The following is a 14538-nucleotide window of genomic DNA, read 5'->3' on the forward strand; positions in this document are numbered from 1 at the left end:
ATTCAGAAATTAACTTTAGGAGTCAAAGGGTCACATCACTAGCACAACCTGTCACTTTGAAAGATTCAGGACATACATGATATGTGCACCAAAACTTGCCGTGAGGTTGAGGACAGAGGTCACCAGGCCACATGGCTGTGGTTGGGCTCATTTGGTGGGTGAGATCACCTGGCTCTGCTGTGTGACACTGGGTACAGCCTGCCCCTGGCAGGTCTCAGTTTCCTATCTTTACAATGGTAGGGTGGGAGGGTCAGATTAATAATCCTGGAGGGGCTTGGCAGGTCTTGGCTAGGCAGTAACTCTGTTCTTTTATTTATTTATTTATTTATTTAATTTATGTATTTATTTTATTTTTAAAATTATTTATTTATTTATTTTGGCTGCACCGCGTCAGGATCTTTGTTGTGGCACGTGGGATCTTTAGTTGTGGCGTGTGCACTTTTAGCTGCTGCACGCATGTGGGATCAAGTTCCCCAACCAGGGATCGAACCCTGGCCCCCTGCATTGGGAGCGCGGAGTCTTACCCACTGGATCACCGGGGAAGTCCCGGTAACTCTGTTATTGAAGAAGAGAATTTGACTTTGCCTGGTGACACTGCTGAGAGGGACTGAGCACTGGGATCTGCAGGTTCAAGGTTCCAGCTCGTTACCTACTGAGAGACCAGTGCACAGACCCCGTTACCTATTCATGACCACCACACTGTCCTGCCTTGGCCCTGCTTCTTGGCCACCCTCTCTTCCCATCACCCCTGGGCCCACTCAGCTGCGGCTAGTTTGCCTGCTCAAGCTTTAGTCTTTTTGCTCTGGAGGAGCAGGAAGGGGAGGACCCTAGGCTTTGGAGCTGTTTAGTAGAGGCAGGAATTCAAAAGCCTTTGGGGACCCACACCTGCCTATGGAGAGGGTGTCTCCCCCCTCGGGCTCTCTCTATGGGACATTTTTGTGATGCTTTGGCTCTCAGGTCCGAGCTACCCTGATGGTCTGAAGGCATTGAGGCCACTTCCTGGTGTGGGGCAGCCCCGCCCCCTAAGCCCACACTCAGCTGTGGGCTGAGGTTCACGTCCACATCTGCATAGTATCAACTGCTCAGCCTTGATAAGGCCTCCTGTGCTCAGAATCCTTTCCCAGAAGCTGATGGTTTATGGTAATACTGCCTGGGCTCCTCCGAAACTTGAAACTTTTGCTTTCGGTCGGGGCAAGTCACAGGGTCCTCCCTCCCAGTTGCCTTCTCAAGGGTGGGGCTGGAGGCCTAAGAGCTGCCTGGGAGATTGATTTTCCTTCATACCCAGGCATAAACTGGACTTCACGCTTCCAGGAAAGACAGTGAGTGAGTCTCCTCTCTCTGTCAGCTGCCCTGAAGCCCTGCCTGGGCTGCTGCCTCTGGACTGTGACATCTTCAGCTCACCTTGAATAGCAGGGCCGGTCTTGGGTAGGGTGCAGAGGCAGCTGCCCTGGACATGGTGGAGCTGGCTGGGAAAGGTGTCCCCAGAGAGCCCCCCTTCCTGATGAGGGCCTGTTTCTCCTCAGTATTCAACAGATGCACGGAAAGACGGCTTCTTTGAAGAGCTCGGAGAAACTAGGCAGGGTCCAGAGACCCCGAGGCTCCAGGTGAGGCCCCTCTCCCGATCAGATATACAAACTGGTTGGGGGCGGGAAGCCCTCTGGTGGTGACCTGTTCGAAAGGGGGCCTTAAGGCTGCGTCAGGGGGTTAGGTTGGGCATAGGCTGCCCGGGGCCTCTTCCTCCCACTCCCAGGCCTGTCCCAGCACACTGGGACCTAGCAGAGTCCAGGCTTCTTGGGTTACCAGCCTCCTCCCTGCCCACCTGTCCTCAGGCCAACCTGGCCCGGGCAAAAGTTTGCGTTTCAGCACCACCCCCTCTCCGCCAGCCCTGGTAGCATCCGTCAGGTCAGGTGAGTCTGCCCAGCTCCTCATTGCAGAGCTGCAGGCCTGGGGGAGGGCAGTCCTGCTGGGATCAGGGCCCATGGCCAGGCCCCAGAGCTGTAAGGCTGACACCCCCACCCCACCTGCTCCCCAGACTGGTCCCCATCCCTGTGTCTCCTGCTCATTCACTCTGCGGTCCGCTCCTCTGCTTGCACCTAGGCCAGAAAAATGGGAGAGGGCTTTTGACACTCAGGGGTGGGCAGCTCTGGGACATCGAGGCTCAGGCCGAGCATACCTCCTGGGGGCGGCTGCTCACAGCTGTCAGGGAAGAGGGCTCTCAGCGACCCCTCCCTGCCTCAAGAGTGCCCCTCCCCAGGGCGAGCTATGCGCTCGCTGTGAAGGGCCCCAGCCTCCAATCTCTGCCCCAAGCTCGTGGCTTGAGGCCAGGACAGAATTGGCACTAAGGATGCGTGGGTAGGACTTTGAGGGCTCCTTGTCCCTGGAATGGCACGTCTCCTTTGCAGTCTGCACTGGCCAGAAGGCTTGAAGGGTGAAGACATAAAGAAGTGCGGCCGAGAAGGGGTAAGTGTGGGGAGGCCACTTCACTGCCCACTGAGAGAGGGGTCCCGGGCTGCCTGAACTTGGTGACTGTTGGCTCCTTGGCCACAGGCCTGTCACCAGGAAACCTAGTGGGTGTCCCCTTCTGGGTGGGAGTTGTGTCCTCTTCCAGTTCTAGGCTGCCTGTCAGGACCTCGCGTCACCAGGAGACAAGCTGTGCTTGGAGGTCAGCCCTCCACACCCACTGGCTGCTTACCCACTACTTCATGCTGAGTCACCGCAGGACCCCCACCCCTGTGGCCTTATTTCCTGGTGGCTGGAGCAGGGCCCTCTGGTGGTCCGATCTCCTGGGACTTCTCAGACCCAGCTCGTGTGTTTGCAGACGCTACTGAGAAAATACAACCAGCAATATCACAAGCTGTTTAAGGACATCCCCTTGGAGGAGGTGGTTCTCAAAGGTGAGCTGTCTCCCCGGGTGGCTGGACAGGCGCCTGCAGTGCCCAAGGCCCAGGTCCTCTCCCCCAGAGCTTCCAGGCACAAATCAGATATGGGAACTGGCTGCCCTTTGAACGTGCCTTTTCTTCAGAAGCGTGAGAAGACTGGGCTGATTTGAGATATGAAGTTGAACTTACAAAAATTTTCTTGAGGCAATGTCGGGGCTTCCAAATCTTACTTCTGTCCTGCTCTTATCAGTGACTATTCTCTCCTGCTCAGGCCTGCCAGGGAGTGTGTGGGAGCATTTGCACAATCAAGGCCCTCTCTCCCTGGCAGGGCAGGGCAAGGAGGGCCCTCTGTGAGGGCCTGTGGAGGTGAACATCCAGGCTTAGGGGACCAGGGCAGAAACCTGCCGGATCTTTTGGGGCATGGATGGAGGAAGAGGAAACATCTAGCAGTCTGGTGGGGTGGGAGTGGTCAGGAGTCGCGGGAAAGGATGCTAGGGTGCTGGGGGAATGGGTTGCTGGGGCCTGGGATTGGGAAGGGTGCTGAGGAGGACAGTCCCCAAGGCTGCACTCTGGACTCCTGAGTGGGAGGACCCAGGCCCTGGGGCTCCCAGGCTGGCCTTGCTCACGGCAGTCTCCTGTGACTTCCCAGTGTGCTCCTGCGCCCTCCAGAGGGACCTCCTTCTCCAGGGCCGGCTCTACATCTCCCCCAACTGGCTCTGCTTCCATGCCAGCCTCTTTGGCAAGGATATCAAGGTAGTAATAAGTGGTAAGGGCTGCCACAGCCCAGGGAAGAGAAGCCCCTGCCCTGCGGGCACACCTCAAGTCAGGCCTGTCCCTCCACACGCTGACACTTGGGGAGGCCTCTCACTGTGGGGCATCCCACCTGGTGTCCAGGGCAGTTAGCCCCACCCCTTCCAAACAGGGGCCCCAATCTAGACTCCACATCTGGCCTGAGCGGCCTGAACAGTTCACTGCCAAATTATTCTGCCTATGGGTACCTCCAAAATGCCTTCAGAATCAGAGTGGGATGTCACACTTATGGGGGCCCAAAAGTGGCCATGGTGGCTCAGGGAACTCTGTTACTGGAGTATGGGATTCACCAGGGCAACCGTCCTTGCCTCCTGGATGATGGGGTGAGAGGCTGGAGCAGCGCGTGCGGCCAAGGGGTGGGGGATAACTGAAGGGAGCCTGCGTGAGACAGTGGAGGCTCAAATACTCTCCCACGTGGGACCAGACATCTCCATGGTGCTTGTGCTTGGGTCACTGCCAGCTGTGGCTGGCGCCCTAAGCAGGAAGCAAAGGGACTGTGTCCTTGGGGGGTGAGTCCTGAGAGAAGAATGCCTCTCTCCCTGTCAGGTGGTCATTCCCGTGGTGTCTGTGCAAATGATCAAAAAACACAAGATGGCGCGGCTCCTTCCCAATGGCCTGGCCATCACCACCACCACCAGCCAGAAGGTCAGTTGAGATTCTGGGCCAGCGCTCCCTTGTCCTTCTCCCCATCCCAGCTCTAGGAGTCCACAGCTTGACCCTGGCACTCTCCCAAGTCTTTACGTACCTTGCCCCTTTCTGTTTTCTTCCTATGTTCTAGTATGTCTTTGTGTCACTGCTCTCCCGGGACAGTGTATATGACATGCTGAGGAGGGTCTGCACCCACCTACAGGTATGAAGCTTGGGGCCAGGGCTGTCGCGGCGGGGCTGGCCCATCTCCCCAGCACAGGAAACGGGGAGTAACAGGCACAGGCTCAGTGAATTAGAGGCAGTCCTTGGACCATGCGTCTATGCTTGTGAGCCTCTTTGAGGCCACTGGGCCCTTGTGTGTCCCCACGTATAACCCTCACTTGTGCTTCCTCGGTGCACAGACGGACAGGAGCATGTGGCCGCTTCCCAATATGCCTACAGCTCTCTCTTGCCTATGGTGAGGAACGGGGAGGGCAGCAGCTTGGGGGAGTATGTTGCCTTGGATTTGCCTTCTGCTCCAGCATTAACTAGGGATCCCCCTGCAAACTCTAGGAGCTTTAGGCTCTATCTGACCCAAAGTGGCTTATTTGGAGGTAAAGCTCTCTTGGAGAGTGTTAATACCTCCCCATGCCTGACTCTGGCTGTTCCAGATGGACAAGTGATCCCTGTTCCCTTCCCTCCTCAGCCTTCCAGCAAGAAGAGTCTGAGTGCAAGAGAATTTCTAGAGGAACCTGACTGCGAGTCTCTGGTGAGAGCTGAGGCTGGGAGCAAAAGTGGCTGGCCTGAGATTGCCTGTGGCTCTAAGGCTTCAGGGCCTCCCAGGCAGGAGCCCACAGTGCAGAACTGGCGCAGCAGGCTCAAGAGCCAGTGGCCATGCTGTGTCAGGGGGTCCCCTAGACCCACCACGCTCCATACCATGCAGAGCCACTATGTCCTGGGCAGATGTGCTAACTTCCTGAGCAGAGCAGATGCCCAGCCCCCGGAACACTGCCCAGGTTGGACCCTATACCTTCACGGGTACAGAGCCAGCAACCCCTCTTTCCTTTAGCAGTCAGGAGGGCCTTCAAGGGGCTGGAGATGTCCCTGGGGAAGAGCGCTGAAGGCAGTCAGAACCGAGGCAGGCTCCTTTTAGATTGGCCAAGGTCCCAGCTGTTTCTTTTGCTCCTGGGATCCTGGGTAAGCAGAGTTTCTTGAGCAGGGGTGGGGGGTGGAAATGATCCCAGGGTGTTTGAAGTCTACTTCAGTAACTATTAAGCGTTTAGCCAAGCATACAATACGCACAATACCATGCAGGGGAGGGAAGGCGATGTTCCCCTTTTTATTGATGGGGACCTTAAATCAAGGTCAGTGACATAGGGTTAGAGCTCAGATTAGCAGGAGTCACAACTTATTCCATCTAAGGTATATAGTGCCAAGCTGTCTTGGACTCAGCCGATCTGAACATGTACCTGGGATGGCTCATGTCTCAGATTCCACTGTGGTTCTACACTAGCAGTCTTCAAAGACACCATTCCCTGGAAGAGTGGCTGGTCACAGCAAGGGAGCAGATGAGACGGGTGATTGCTACGGCGGTGGCTTCCCCGCTTCTGGGCACCTGCTTTCATGCTTGCTGGGCATATTGATACTATCTGGAAAGGCTTTGGTAAATCTAGCGTGAACCCCTTAGGGCAAGTGGGGTCCCAAGGGTGCCACGGTGAGACAGCTTCTCCTGCCTTCTCTGCAGGAAGTCCTCATCCCTGAGATGAAGTGGAGAAAAGTGTGCCCTGCCTCCAGGTCCCTGTCCCTCCCAGACAACATCCCTTGTATCCCTCGGGCATCCATGGACTCCACGGATGACTTCTTCCCCTCCAGGAAGCCTCCGGGGTCTGGTGAGTTCAGCGTGCTTGTCCATGGCAACTGCTTGCAAAGACCAGGCTTTCCTGCCTCCCACTGCTGCAAAAAGAGGTCATCACAGCCAGCAGGCCTTCTGAGAGCTGTTTCTTTCTTTCTCCAAATCCGTAAGGGAAAGCCAAGAGCCCAAGCGGCTCCAGAGAACACGGGCGGGGGAGTGGGCTGGGGTCCTGCCTTCTGCCCAGGAAGCTGCCTAACGCCGTCCTGTTGCAGAGAACGCTGACTCTGAGGAGGAGAGGCTGGAGGATGAGCCCGAGAGCAACGGGGAGCAGAGGCTCTGGGATCACGGGCTCCTGCAGGTCTTCCTTGTGCTGTAGGTGGCTGCATGGAGGGTGGTGGGTGTCTTAAGTGTTTAGAGCCGGGGCCTTGGTGTGTGGGGAGGTCAGTGTCCAGAGCGAGGGGAAGGTTCTGAGTCAACTGCAAGCTCCCGGGTGGCGTCTGGCAGCCGTGCAGCAGGCTCTTCTAGAGCAAGATAAAGTATCTCCAGTTTTCATCCCTACAACCCTGTAATTTAGGGTTAAGGCTGTGGAGAGGGGCAAGACATGAAACTTGTTGAAGAAAGAAAAAGTTGCACAGGATTGGGGAGGAGGAGGGTTGGGAAAATCTTGAGAGGCCCATCAGATAGACTAAGGGAGAGCCATGGCCTTCCCACTGCCCACCATTGGGGTGTTTTCTGGAAGCCCAGGCTTGTCTGTAATTCTGCCTAAGTAGAGCAGTGAGCATGGTGGGATGTTTTATGAAGAGCCAACCTCTGGATTCCCTCACCTTACCTCATCACCTTCCTCCGGCTCTGCTGGCTGGGTTTTGACTGTCAGCCTCAGCACTTGCTGGGGGAAGGGCTACCACCTTAGGGGGTAATCTTAGTGGCCTCGCACAGGGGGGTGTAGGACCAAGGCGGCTGGTCAGAGGGAAGGTGGGCCCAGCTGAAGGACCCAGAACTCCTGCTGGGCTTCAAGGACACCTCCATGGGGATGAGTCTCAGGACCCCCATGTGCCCTCTGGGAAGAAAGATGCCTAGGTCTAGAACGTAACTGCAGGCAAAGGGTTCTTTAATTCTTCCAACTGCAGGAACTAGCTTAGTCCCACTCCTATTTTTGGTGATTCTGTAAAAATGCCCCGTTTCTAGAAGAGAGATTCAACTCCTCCTTACCCCTCTTTCTCCAGGATCTGCTTCTTGGTCATGTCTTCATCGTACCTGGCGTTCCGCATCTCCCGGCTAGAACAGCAGTTATGCTCCCTGAGTTGGGGCGACTCAGTCCCTGGGCACAGGTGATGCCCTTTCTCTTTCTCATGTTTCTGGGATTGAGGGTTAAGGACAGCAGCCAAAGCCTATGGCCAGGCTGCTTGTTAGTCTGGCTGGTCCTGGCCTTGCCCTTGAGCTGGCTTGATGGCCCTTAGCAAGGTTGGGCAGGGTACACAGATCCCACCTGGACCCCCTCTCATGGGTGGACAAAGTCTGCACTGACTCATGTCTGCCTTCTAGGCCCTTTGTCTGACCTGGTCATCTCTCCTGTGTGCAGGTAACAGCCACTTGGCCTTTGTCCCCACTCCTCCAAGAATGCTCTGGGTGCTAAGGTGCCACCAACAATCCGCTTGGTTTATGCTGCTGCTGTGCTGAGACTGAGTCTGAAAGAAAATATTCCAGATCCCTTCTCCTCCCCCCAACTCTTCTCCCTCCTTTAATGAGTGATCTTTAGTACCTGTTTACAAAGCTCCTACAATTTTGGGACTCGGACAAAAAGACAGATTTTTGGATCTAGCTGAGGAATTCTGTACACTAAGCCTCAGCAGCCACTTAAATGAAAAAAATTTTAACTTGTTCCTTGGAAACAGCTCTGACACACAGGAAGAGCACTTGGGGCCACTGCAAGGGACAGAGGCCATGCTTTGGTACCTGTCACTTGGCTCACTCCAGTGGTGGGACAGAGGCCAGAACCCAAACCACCAGTGTGGGCTCCGCTCTCTCCCAGCATACTGTGCTCTCACTTGGACACCTGAGAGTCCCTGTTTGGGGGCCCAGAGGACTTCTCTGCAGTCAGCCAGGGACCCATGCAGGGCAGACTGGAGGGAGTGAGGTAAGCTATGAATGAGGAGAGGAGGGCCTGTGGCCAGGAATCCAGCAAGAGGAGTGTTCACACTCTGTGCAGAGGCTCTGCTCTGGCCCCTCATGAGGAGACTGGCTGAATCTGAGAGGACACTACCTGCAGCAGGGGACTGTGGCAGTGGCTGTGAAGGAGAATAGAGGTCCAGCATTCTGTGTCCTCAGCTGCTATTTCCTGGTGAGACAGGTGGAGCAGGGCCTTTTGGTCACTGTGGTCGCAGACCAGGTACTGGATCTTTCTCTGGTGTGCTCACACATTTCCAAGGTGCCCCAGGTGGGAAGTGAGGGATAGGAGGGTCAGTGGCTGTGATCTGAGGTCTTGCTTTGTACTCTCTGCCTGACTGCCTGGATTTTGGGTGTGGCCAATGGTAGCCTGTCGGGCTTGGCTGGGCACCGGGCACGATGGTGCTGGGCCACCACAGGGCAGAGCTCACCATGTCACCTGCAGGCCATGCAGGAGGGTCCTCCATTCCACGGGCTCTGTTCTCCATGAGTATAATGGAGGTGTCCAAGGTGGGCCTGGGACAGTGCAGGGACCAGGCCAAGGGGGTCTGTCTGATACCTTTGGGGACAAGAGAGGTAGAGGATAGGAAGAGTGGACATGGTAGTGGCTTTGCCTTAGAGATTCTTCCTTCTCTGTCAAGGTCTCCTCAATTCTAAAAGCTTCTCTGTGCCTTAAAACTCTGGCCTGTTCTCTCTGGGACTCCGAAATGCTAAGAGAGTGCCTTTGTAGGTTCTGGAAAGGGCTTAGTGGGGAGGCCAGACTTATCAGGAAAAGTCACTGGCGATGGGGTGGGTGGTGTCAGAAAGAGCCACTTTTTCCCTCTTCAGACACTTGAGAGGTTAACTAGGGAGAAATCCAGGTGGAAGTTATTTACTGTGGAGCTGTAACTGTCTGTCCTATTTATGACAAACCCAAATGAAGATTGGAGGGACTGACAGGAGGTGACAACTTCCTAAACTCAGACTGGAGGTCTCTTCATTCTCTCCCCATCCCAGGTTCTAGGATTTGGCTTAGAGCCTGGCCTTCTGGGATACCTGCACTAAATCTGTATGTCTCAGGTGAAACTCACTGCTCCATTCTCCCCACATTGCCACACCGGATGAATGCCCGTCCTTTTTTGGGAACCAGCCCCCTTAATCACTCCTTTCTATCAGATTTTCAGGGAAATAATCCTACTTGCCCCAGCGCCTCCCCTCCCTGGTCCTTGCTGAAGGGCAGGGAAAACAGGTCCATTCTCTGAGACTTGCTGGGTTGAGCCAGAGGCCATGAGAGGTGCCAAGTCTCCAGTCTCCATGCCCCAGGCTCAGAGATGGCAAGAGGCGTGCAGTAGAGTAGGTGGCTTTGGAGGCCCTCTTGGGGTCCAGGGCTTTGAGTGATAGGAGTGTGCGCCTGGCCCTCTTGGAGGGCCCTCTGTTTCTCCCTTCTGTCCCCCAGCCTGGCCCTCTGGCCAGCGTACCTTCTGTTGTGCTCATTTATAAACCATGTGTATTTATACAGACCTGCTTGCGTTGGCGGATGCTCCTCTAATTCCCTGAGAATTTGGTTCAACTATCCTTCAGTTGTTCCACTATGGCGTTAGCCTTTGAAAATATTTTTAAATAAAAAATCCGATTTTTCTAGTGTCCCGTGGTATGGGAAGTTCACTTTTATCTTTTGACTACTCATTAAAAGTGCTCTTTACTGACATATTTGGCACGAAGGAGACTAACGGAGCCAAAGTCATTCCCAGAATCCCAAGTACTTTGCACATCTCACAGGACTTTAGCTGAGGTGACTTGTACTTCAGGCGTATGGGGAATGGTAAGGATGGCCACAGCACACCACCATAGCCTCCTCCCTCTGTTGGATGGACACTGAGAATGCTTCCCTGTTTCTCCTGGGCAACTCCAAAGCAATGTCCTTGGTTCGACTAGTACTGTGCTCCTGACTCAGGAATTAAAGTCTGAAACTCAGAGCTAGAAAACCCCTGTGTCCTTTTCTATGACATCAAGCCTAGATTATGGAGGTTAAATTCCAATTTGGGCCACGTCACCTCACTTTCTCTCTGGGAGGCCCCCTCTAGTAGTGATTCATTCGTTCAGTAAATGCTGAGCCCAGACTATGAGCTGGTACTAAGCTAGGCACTGACGATAGAGCAGTGAACATGTCAGGCAATATCGCTGCAACCCCCATGGCACTTGCATTCCACGTAAACATAAGTTCCAAGTAAATCGTGAACAAAGTAATTCCAGATTGTGATTAAGTTCCATGAAGGAAAGAAACAGTGATACGAGATACAGTAAACAGGGAGGTGGCTTTGGATGGGTGGTCAAGAAATATTCTCTGAAGTGAGGTTTAAGCTGGTGCTTAAAGGATGAGGAGCCAGTCATGGAAGGAGCTGGGAAAAGGGTCGGCAACTGTGAAAGGTAGGAAAGAACCCTAAATGTCTCTGAGGAACAGAGAGACCATCTGCATAAGTCTAGAATACTAGTCAGCGGGAGAGTGACATGAAAAGAGGTTGGAAAGGGCAACTCAGCAACAACAAAACCTATTTAAAAGTCGGTAAAGGACTTGAATAGACATTTCAACATCACTAGTCATTAGGGAAATGCAAATCAAAACCACAATTAGATACCACTTCATATCCATTAGGATGGCTACTATCAAAGAAATGGAAAACAAAAGTGTCACTGAGGATGTGGAGAAATTGGAACCCTTATGCACTATTGGTAGGAATGTAAAATGGTGCAGCCACTGTGGAAAACAGTATGGCAGTTCTTCAAAAAATTAACAATTACCATATGATCCAGTAATTCCAATTCTGAGTATACACCCACAAGAATTGAAAATAAGGGCTTGAAGGGCTATCTGTACACCCATGTTCATAGCAGTGTCAGTCACAATCAGCCAAAAGGTGGAAGCAACCCAAGTATCTATCGACAGGTGAATGGATAAACAAAATATGGTGTATACATGCAATGGAATATTATTCATCCTTCAAAAGGAAGAAAGTCTTGACATATGCTACAACATGCATAAACCTTGAAGACATTATGCTAAGTGAAGTAAGCCAGTCACGAAAAGACAAATGCTGTATGACTCTACATATATGAGGTAACTATGGTAGTCAGATTCATAGAAACACAAAGCAGAATGGTGGTTGCCAGGAGCTGTGGGGAAGGGAAATGGGAGTTATTGTTTAATGTGTACAGAGTTTCAGTTTTGCAAGATAAACAGAGTTCTGGAGATGGTGATGATTGTTGGACAATAATGTGAATGTACCTCACACTGTGGAACTATACACTTAAAAATGATTAAGATGATAAGGCTTCCGTGGTGGCGCAGTGGTTAAGAATCCACCTGCCAATGAAGGGGACACGGGTTCGAGCCCTGGTCCAGGAAGATCCCACATGCCACGGAGCAACTAAGCCCGTGTGCCACAACTACTGAGCCTGCGCTCTAAAGCCCACGTGCCACAACTACTGAGCCCACGTGCCACAACTACTGAGCCTGAGCTCTAGAGCCCGTGAGCCACAACTACTGAGCCCAAGCGCCTAGAGCCCATGTTCCACAAGAGAAGCCACTGCGGTGAGAAGTCCACGCACCGCAACGAAGAGTAGCCCCTGCTCGCCGCAACTAGAGAAAGCCCGCGCACAGCAATGAAGACCCAACACAGCCAAAAATAAATTAATTTAAAAAAAGATTAAGATGATAAATTTTATATGTATTTTGCCACAATAAAAAAAAATAAGAGGTTGGAGAGGTAGGCAGGAGAAGGGAATTTGGATTTTATACATTCCCTGGGTACTGCAGCTCAGGTCTGAAAGTTTGGAGCTGGCAGAATCAGTGGTTACTGAAACCAAGTGCTTTCTTTTGCTAAAGTAAATAAACACGTGGATGTAATATGCAGAAAAATATGGCTGAATTTCTACATACTATCACACACCTCCTTTTCACTATTCCCAGGGAGTGGTTCATAGCAGCAGCATCACAGTGAGGGCATATCATATATTTTTTTTTTTTTTGCGGTATGCGGGCCTCTCACTGTTGTGGCCTCCCCCGTTGCGGAGCACAGGCTCCGGACGCGCAGGCTCCGGACGCGCAGGCTCAGCGGCCATGGCTCACGGGCCCAGCCGCTCCGCGGCATGTGGGATCCTCCCAGACCGGGGCACGAACCCGTATCCCCTGCATCGGCAGGCGGACTCTCAACCACTTGCGCCACCAGGGAGGCCCCATATTTTTTAAGTTGAGCTAACTTTATAAGGGAGAAACAGCAGCCCTAAACTTGGAGAAACGGAGGGATATATATATATGTTTTATGCGGGAGCCTCAGTTTGCAACATGGGCTTTAGCCAGATAAGGAAGAGTCGTGAGAGTGGGCAGAAGTTCTCGTGAAAAAGGCATTCAGGAGTGAGGGGGACTCTGGGAGAACTGCATCCCACCAGAGACATCCTGGGAGTAAGAAACTGCCCCCATTCCCAGGCGCCCACCCAGCCAGCCCTGACCCTCTCACCTGGTGGCCATGCCATTAGGACACCTATGGAGCTAGGTGAGGTGGTGACCCTGTACTGCTCCTCTCTCCTAGCAGCTGCACTGCAGAATCAGGGCATCCTAGGGCAGAGGAGCTTTTCAGAGAAGGCTCTCCTGTCAGCCTCAGGCTGGGACAGGCCAGATCCCTAGGCTGATCTCACTCTGGGGGGGTGGGGGGGGGGGTGGGAGGGAGGTGAGATGCCACTGGGCCACTAGGTGGCAGCAAAGTCCAGCAGGAACTGGAGCCAAGGCAGTGAGGGACAGACTTCGCTCTTCTTTCTCAAAGAAAGGGCCCCCCACCACCACACGCTGTCCCCAGGCCCTGGCAGTGGCAGAAGGGAAGCTGGGCAGGCTCCCAGGGCCATTTCTCCCCGGTGCCCTTTGGTCCTTTCTCTCCTCTCCCCTCTTCTATCATACCCCGGGGGAAAGGCCTGAGGTGATTATGAGAGGAAAGCGTTCCCAAGGACTCTGCAGATCTCCTGAGGTCTGGTCGGTCAGTCAGAAGGCAGAAGTGGCTGGTGTGAAGAACAAGTGTGGTGTGTGTGTGTGGTGTGTGTGGTGTGTGTGTGTGGGGTGTGTGTGGGGTGTGTGTGGTGGTGTGTGTGTGGGGTGTGTGTGGTGTGTGTGATGTGTGTGTGTGGGGTGTGTGTGGGGTGTGTGGGGTGGTGTGTGTGTGGGGTGTGTGGTGTGTGTGTGTGGTGTGTGTGGGGTGTGTGGGGTGGTGTGTGTGTGGTGTGTGTGTGTGGTGTGTGTGGTGTGTGTGTGGGGTGTGTGTGGGGTGTGTGGGGTGGTGTGTGTGTGGGGTGTGTGTGGTGTGTGTGGGGTGTGTGTGTGTGTGGTGTGTGTGTGTGGTGTGTGGGGTGTGTGTGGTGTGTGTGGTGTGTGTGTGTGGTGTGTGTGGGGTGTGGTGTGTGTGTGGTGTGTGTGTGTGGTGTGTGTGGTGTGTGTGGGGTGTGGTGTGTGTGGTGTGTGTGGTGTGTGTGGGGTGTGTGTGGTGTGTGTGGTGTGGTGTGGTGTGTGTGTGTGGGGTGTGGTGTGGTGTGTGTGTGTGGTGTGTGTGTGTGTGGTGTGTGGGGTGGTGTGTGTGTGGGGTGTGTGGGGTGGTGTGTGTGTGGGGTGTGTGTGTGGTGTGTGTGTGTGTGGTGTGTGTGTGTGGTGTGTGTGGTGTGTGTGTGTGGTGTGTGTGGGGTGTGGTGTGGTGTGTGTGGTGTGTGTGGTGTGTGTGTGGTGTGTGTGGTGTGTGTGTGGGGTGTGTGTGGTATGTGTGTGTGTGGTGTGTGTGGGGTGTGGTGTGGTGTGTGTGGTGTGTGTGGTGTGTGTGTGTGGTGTGTGTGGTGTGTGTGTGTGGTGTGTGTGTGGGGTGTGGTGTGTGTGGTGTGTGTGTGTGGTGTGTGTGTGGTGTGTGTGTGTGGTGTGGGGTGGGGTGTGTGTGGTGTGTGTGTGTGTGTGTGTGGGGTGTGTGTGGGGTGGTGTGTGTGTGGTGTGTGTGGTGTGTGTGTGGTGTGTGTGGTGTGTGTGGGGTGTGGTGTGGTGTGTGTGGTGTGTGGTGTGTGTGTGTGGTGTGTGTGGTGTGTGTGGTGTGTGTGGTGTGTGTGGGGTGGGGTGTGTGTGGTGTGTGTGTGTGTGTGGTGTGTGTGTGGGGTGTGGTGTGGTGTGTGTGAGGTGTGTGTGTGTGTGTGTGTGGTGTGGGCTCTGGG

At 53.8% G+C, this 14538-nt stretch overlaps 2 protein-coding genes across 8 annotated transcripts in view; one reads left to right on the top strand and one right to left on the bottom strand.

Annotated features, from left to right (window-relative positions):
- Positions 1 to 10295, top strand: part of GRAMD2A (GRAM domain containing 2A) — a 36706-nt gene extending 26411 nt beyond the window's left edge. For 3 of the 7 annotated variants that reach the window (XM_060097063.1, XM_060097061.1, XM_060097064.1), the window contains 12 exons: positions 1524 to 1604; positions 2403 to 2460; positions 2819 to 2894; positions 3529 to 3632; positions 4236 to 4334; positions 4468 to 4539; positions 5023 to 5085; positions 5807 to 5893; positions 6061 to 6205; positions 6441 to 6540; positions 7392 to 7496; positions 7748 to 10295. In XM_060097063.1, coding sequence (XP_059953046.1) covers positions 1524 to 1604; positions 2403 to 2460; positions 2819 to 2894; positions 3529 to 3632; positions 4236 to 4334; positions 4468 to 4539; positions 5023 to 5085; positions 5807 to 5893; positions 6061 to 6205; positions 6441 to 6540; positions 7392 to 7496; positions 7748 to 7751 — 994 coding nt within the window. In that variant the 3' untranslated portion in view covers positions 7752 to 10295. Of the gene's footprint in view, positions 1 to 1333; positions 1426 to 1523; positions 1605 to 2402; positions 2461 to 2818; positions 2895 to 3528; positions 3633 to 4235; positions 4335 to 4467; positions 4540 to 5022; positions 5086 to 5806; positions 5894 to 6060; positions 6206 to 6440; positions 6541 to 7391; positions 7501 to 7747 lie in introns of those variants that run through there. The other 4 variants (XM_060097066.1, XM_060097067.1, XM_060097062.1 and 1 more) reach the window with 4 other exon arrangements.
- Positions 5626 to 14538, bottom strand: part of SENP8 (SUMO peptidase family member, NEDD8 specific) — a 50724-nt gene continuing 41811 nt past the window's right edge. Inside the window, exons 2-3 of the transcript XR_009531792.1 lie at positions 7378 to 8890; positions 5626 to 6750 (exon numbers count right to left, since the gene is read on the bottom strand). The gene's annotated coding sequence lies outside the window, so the exon portion shown is untranslated. The remainder of the gene's footprint in view (positions 6751 to 7377; positions 8891 to 14538) is intronic.

Source organism: Mesoplodon densirostris, chromosome 4 (genome assembly GCF_025265405.1).
Source record: "Mesoplodon densirostris isolate mMesDen1 chromosome 4, mMesDen1 primary haplotype, whole genome shotgun sequence".
Lineage (NCBI taxonomy): Eukaryota > Metazoa > Chordata > Mammalia > Artiodactyla > Ziphiidae > Mesoplodon > Mesoplodon densirostris.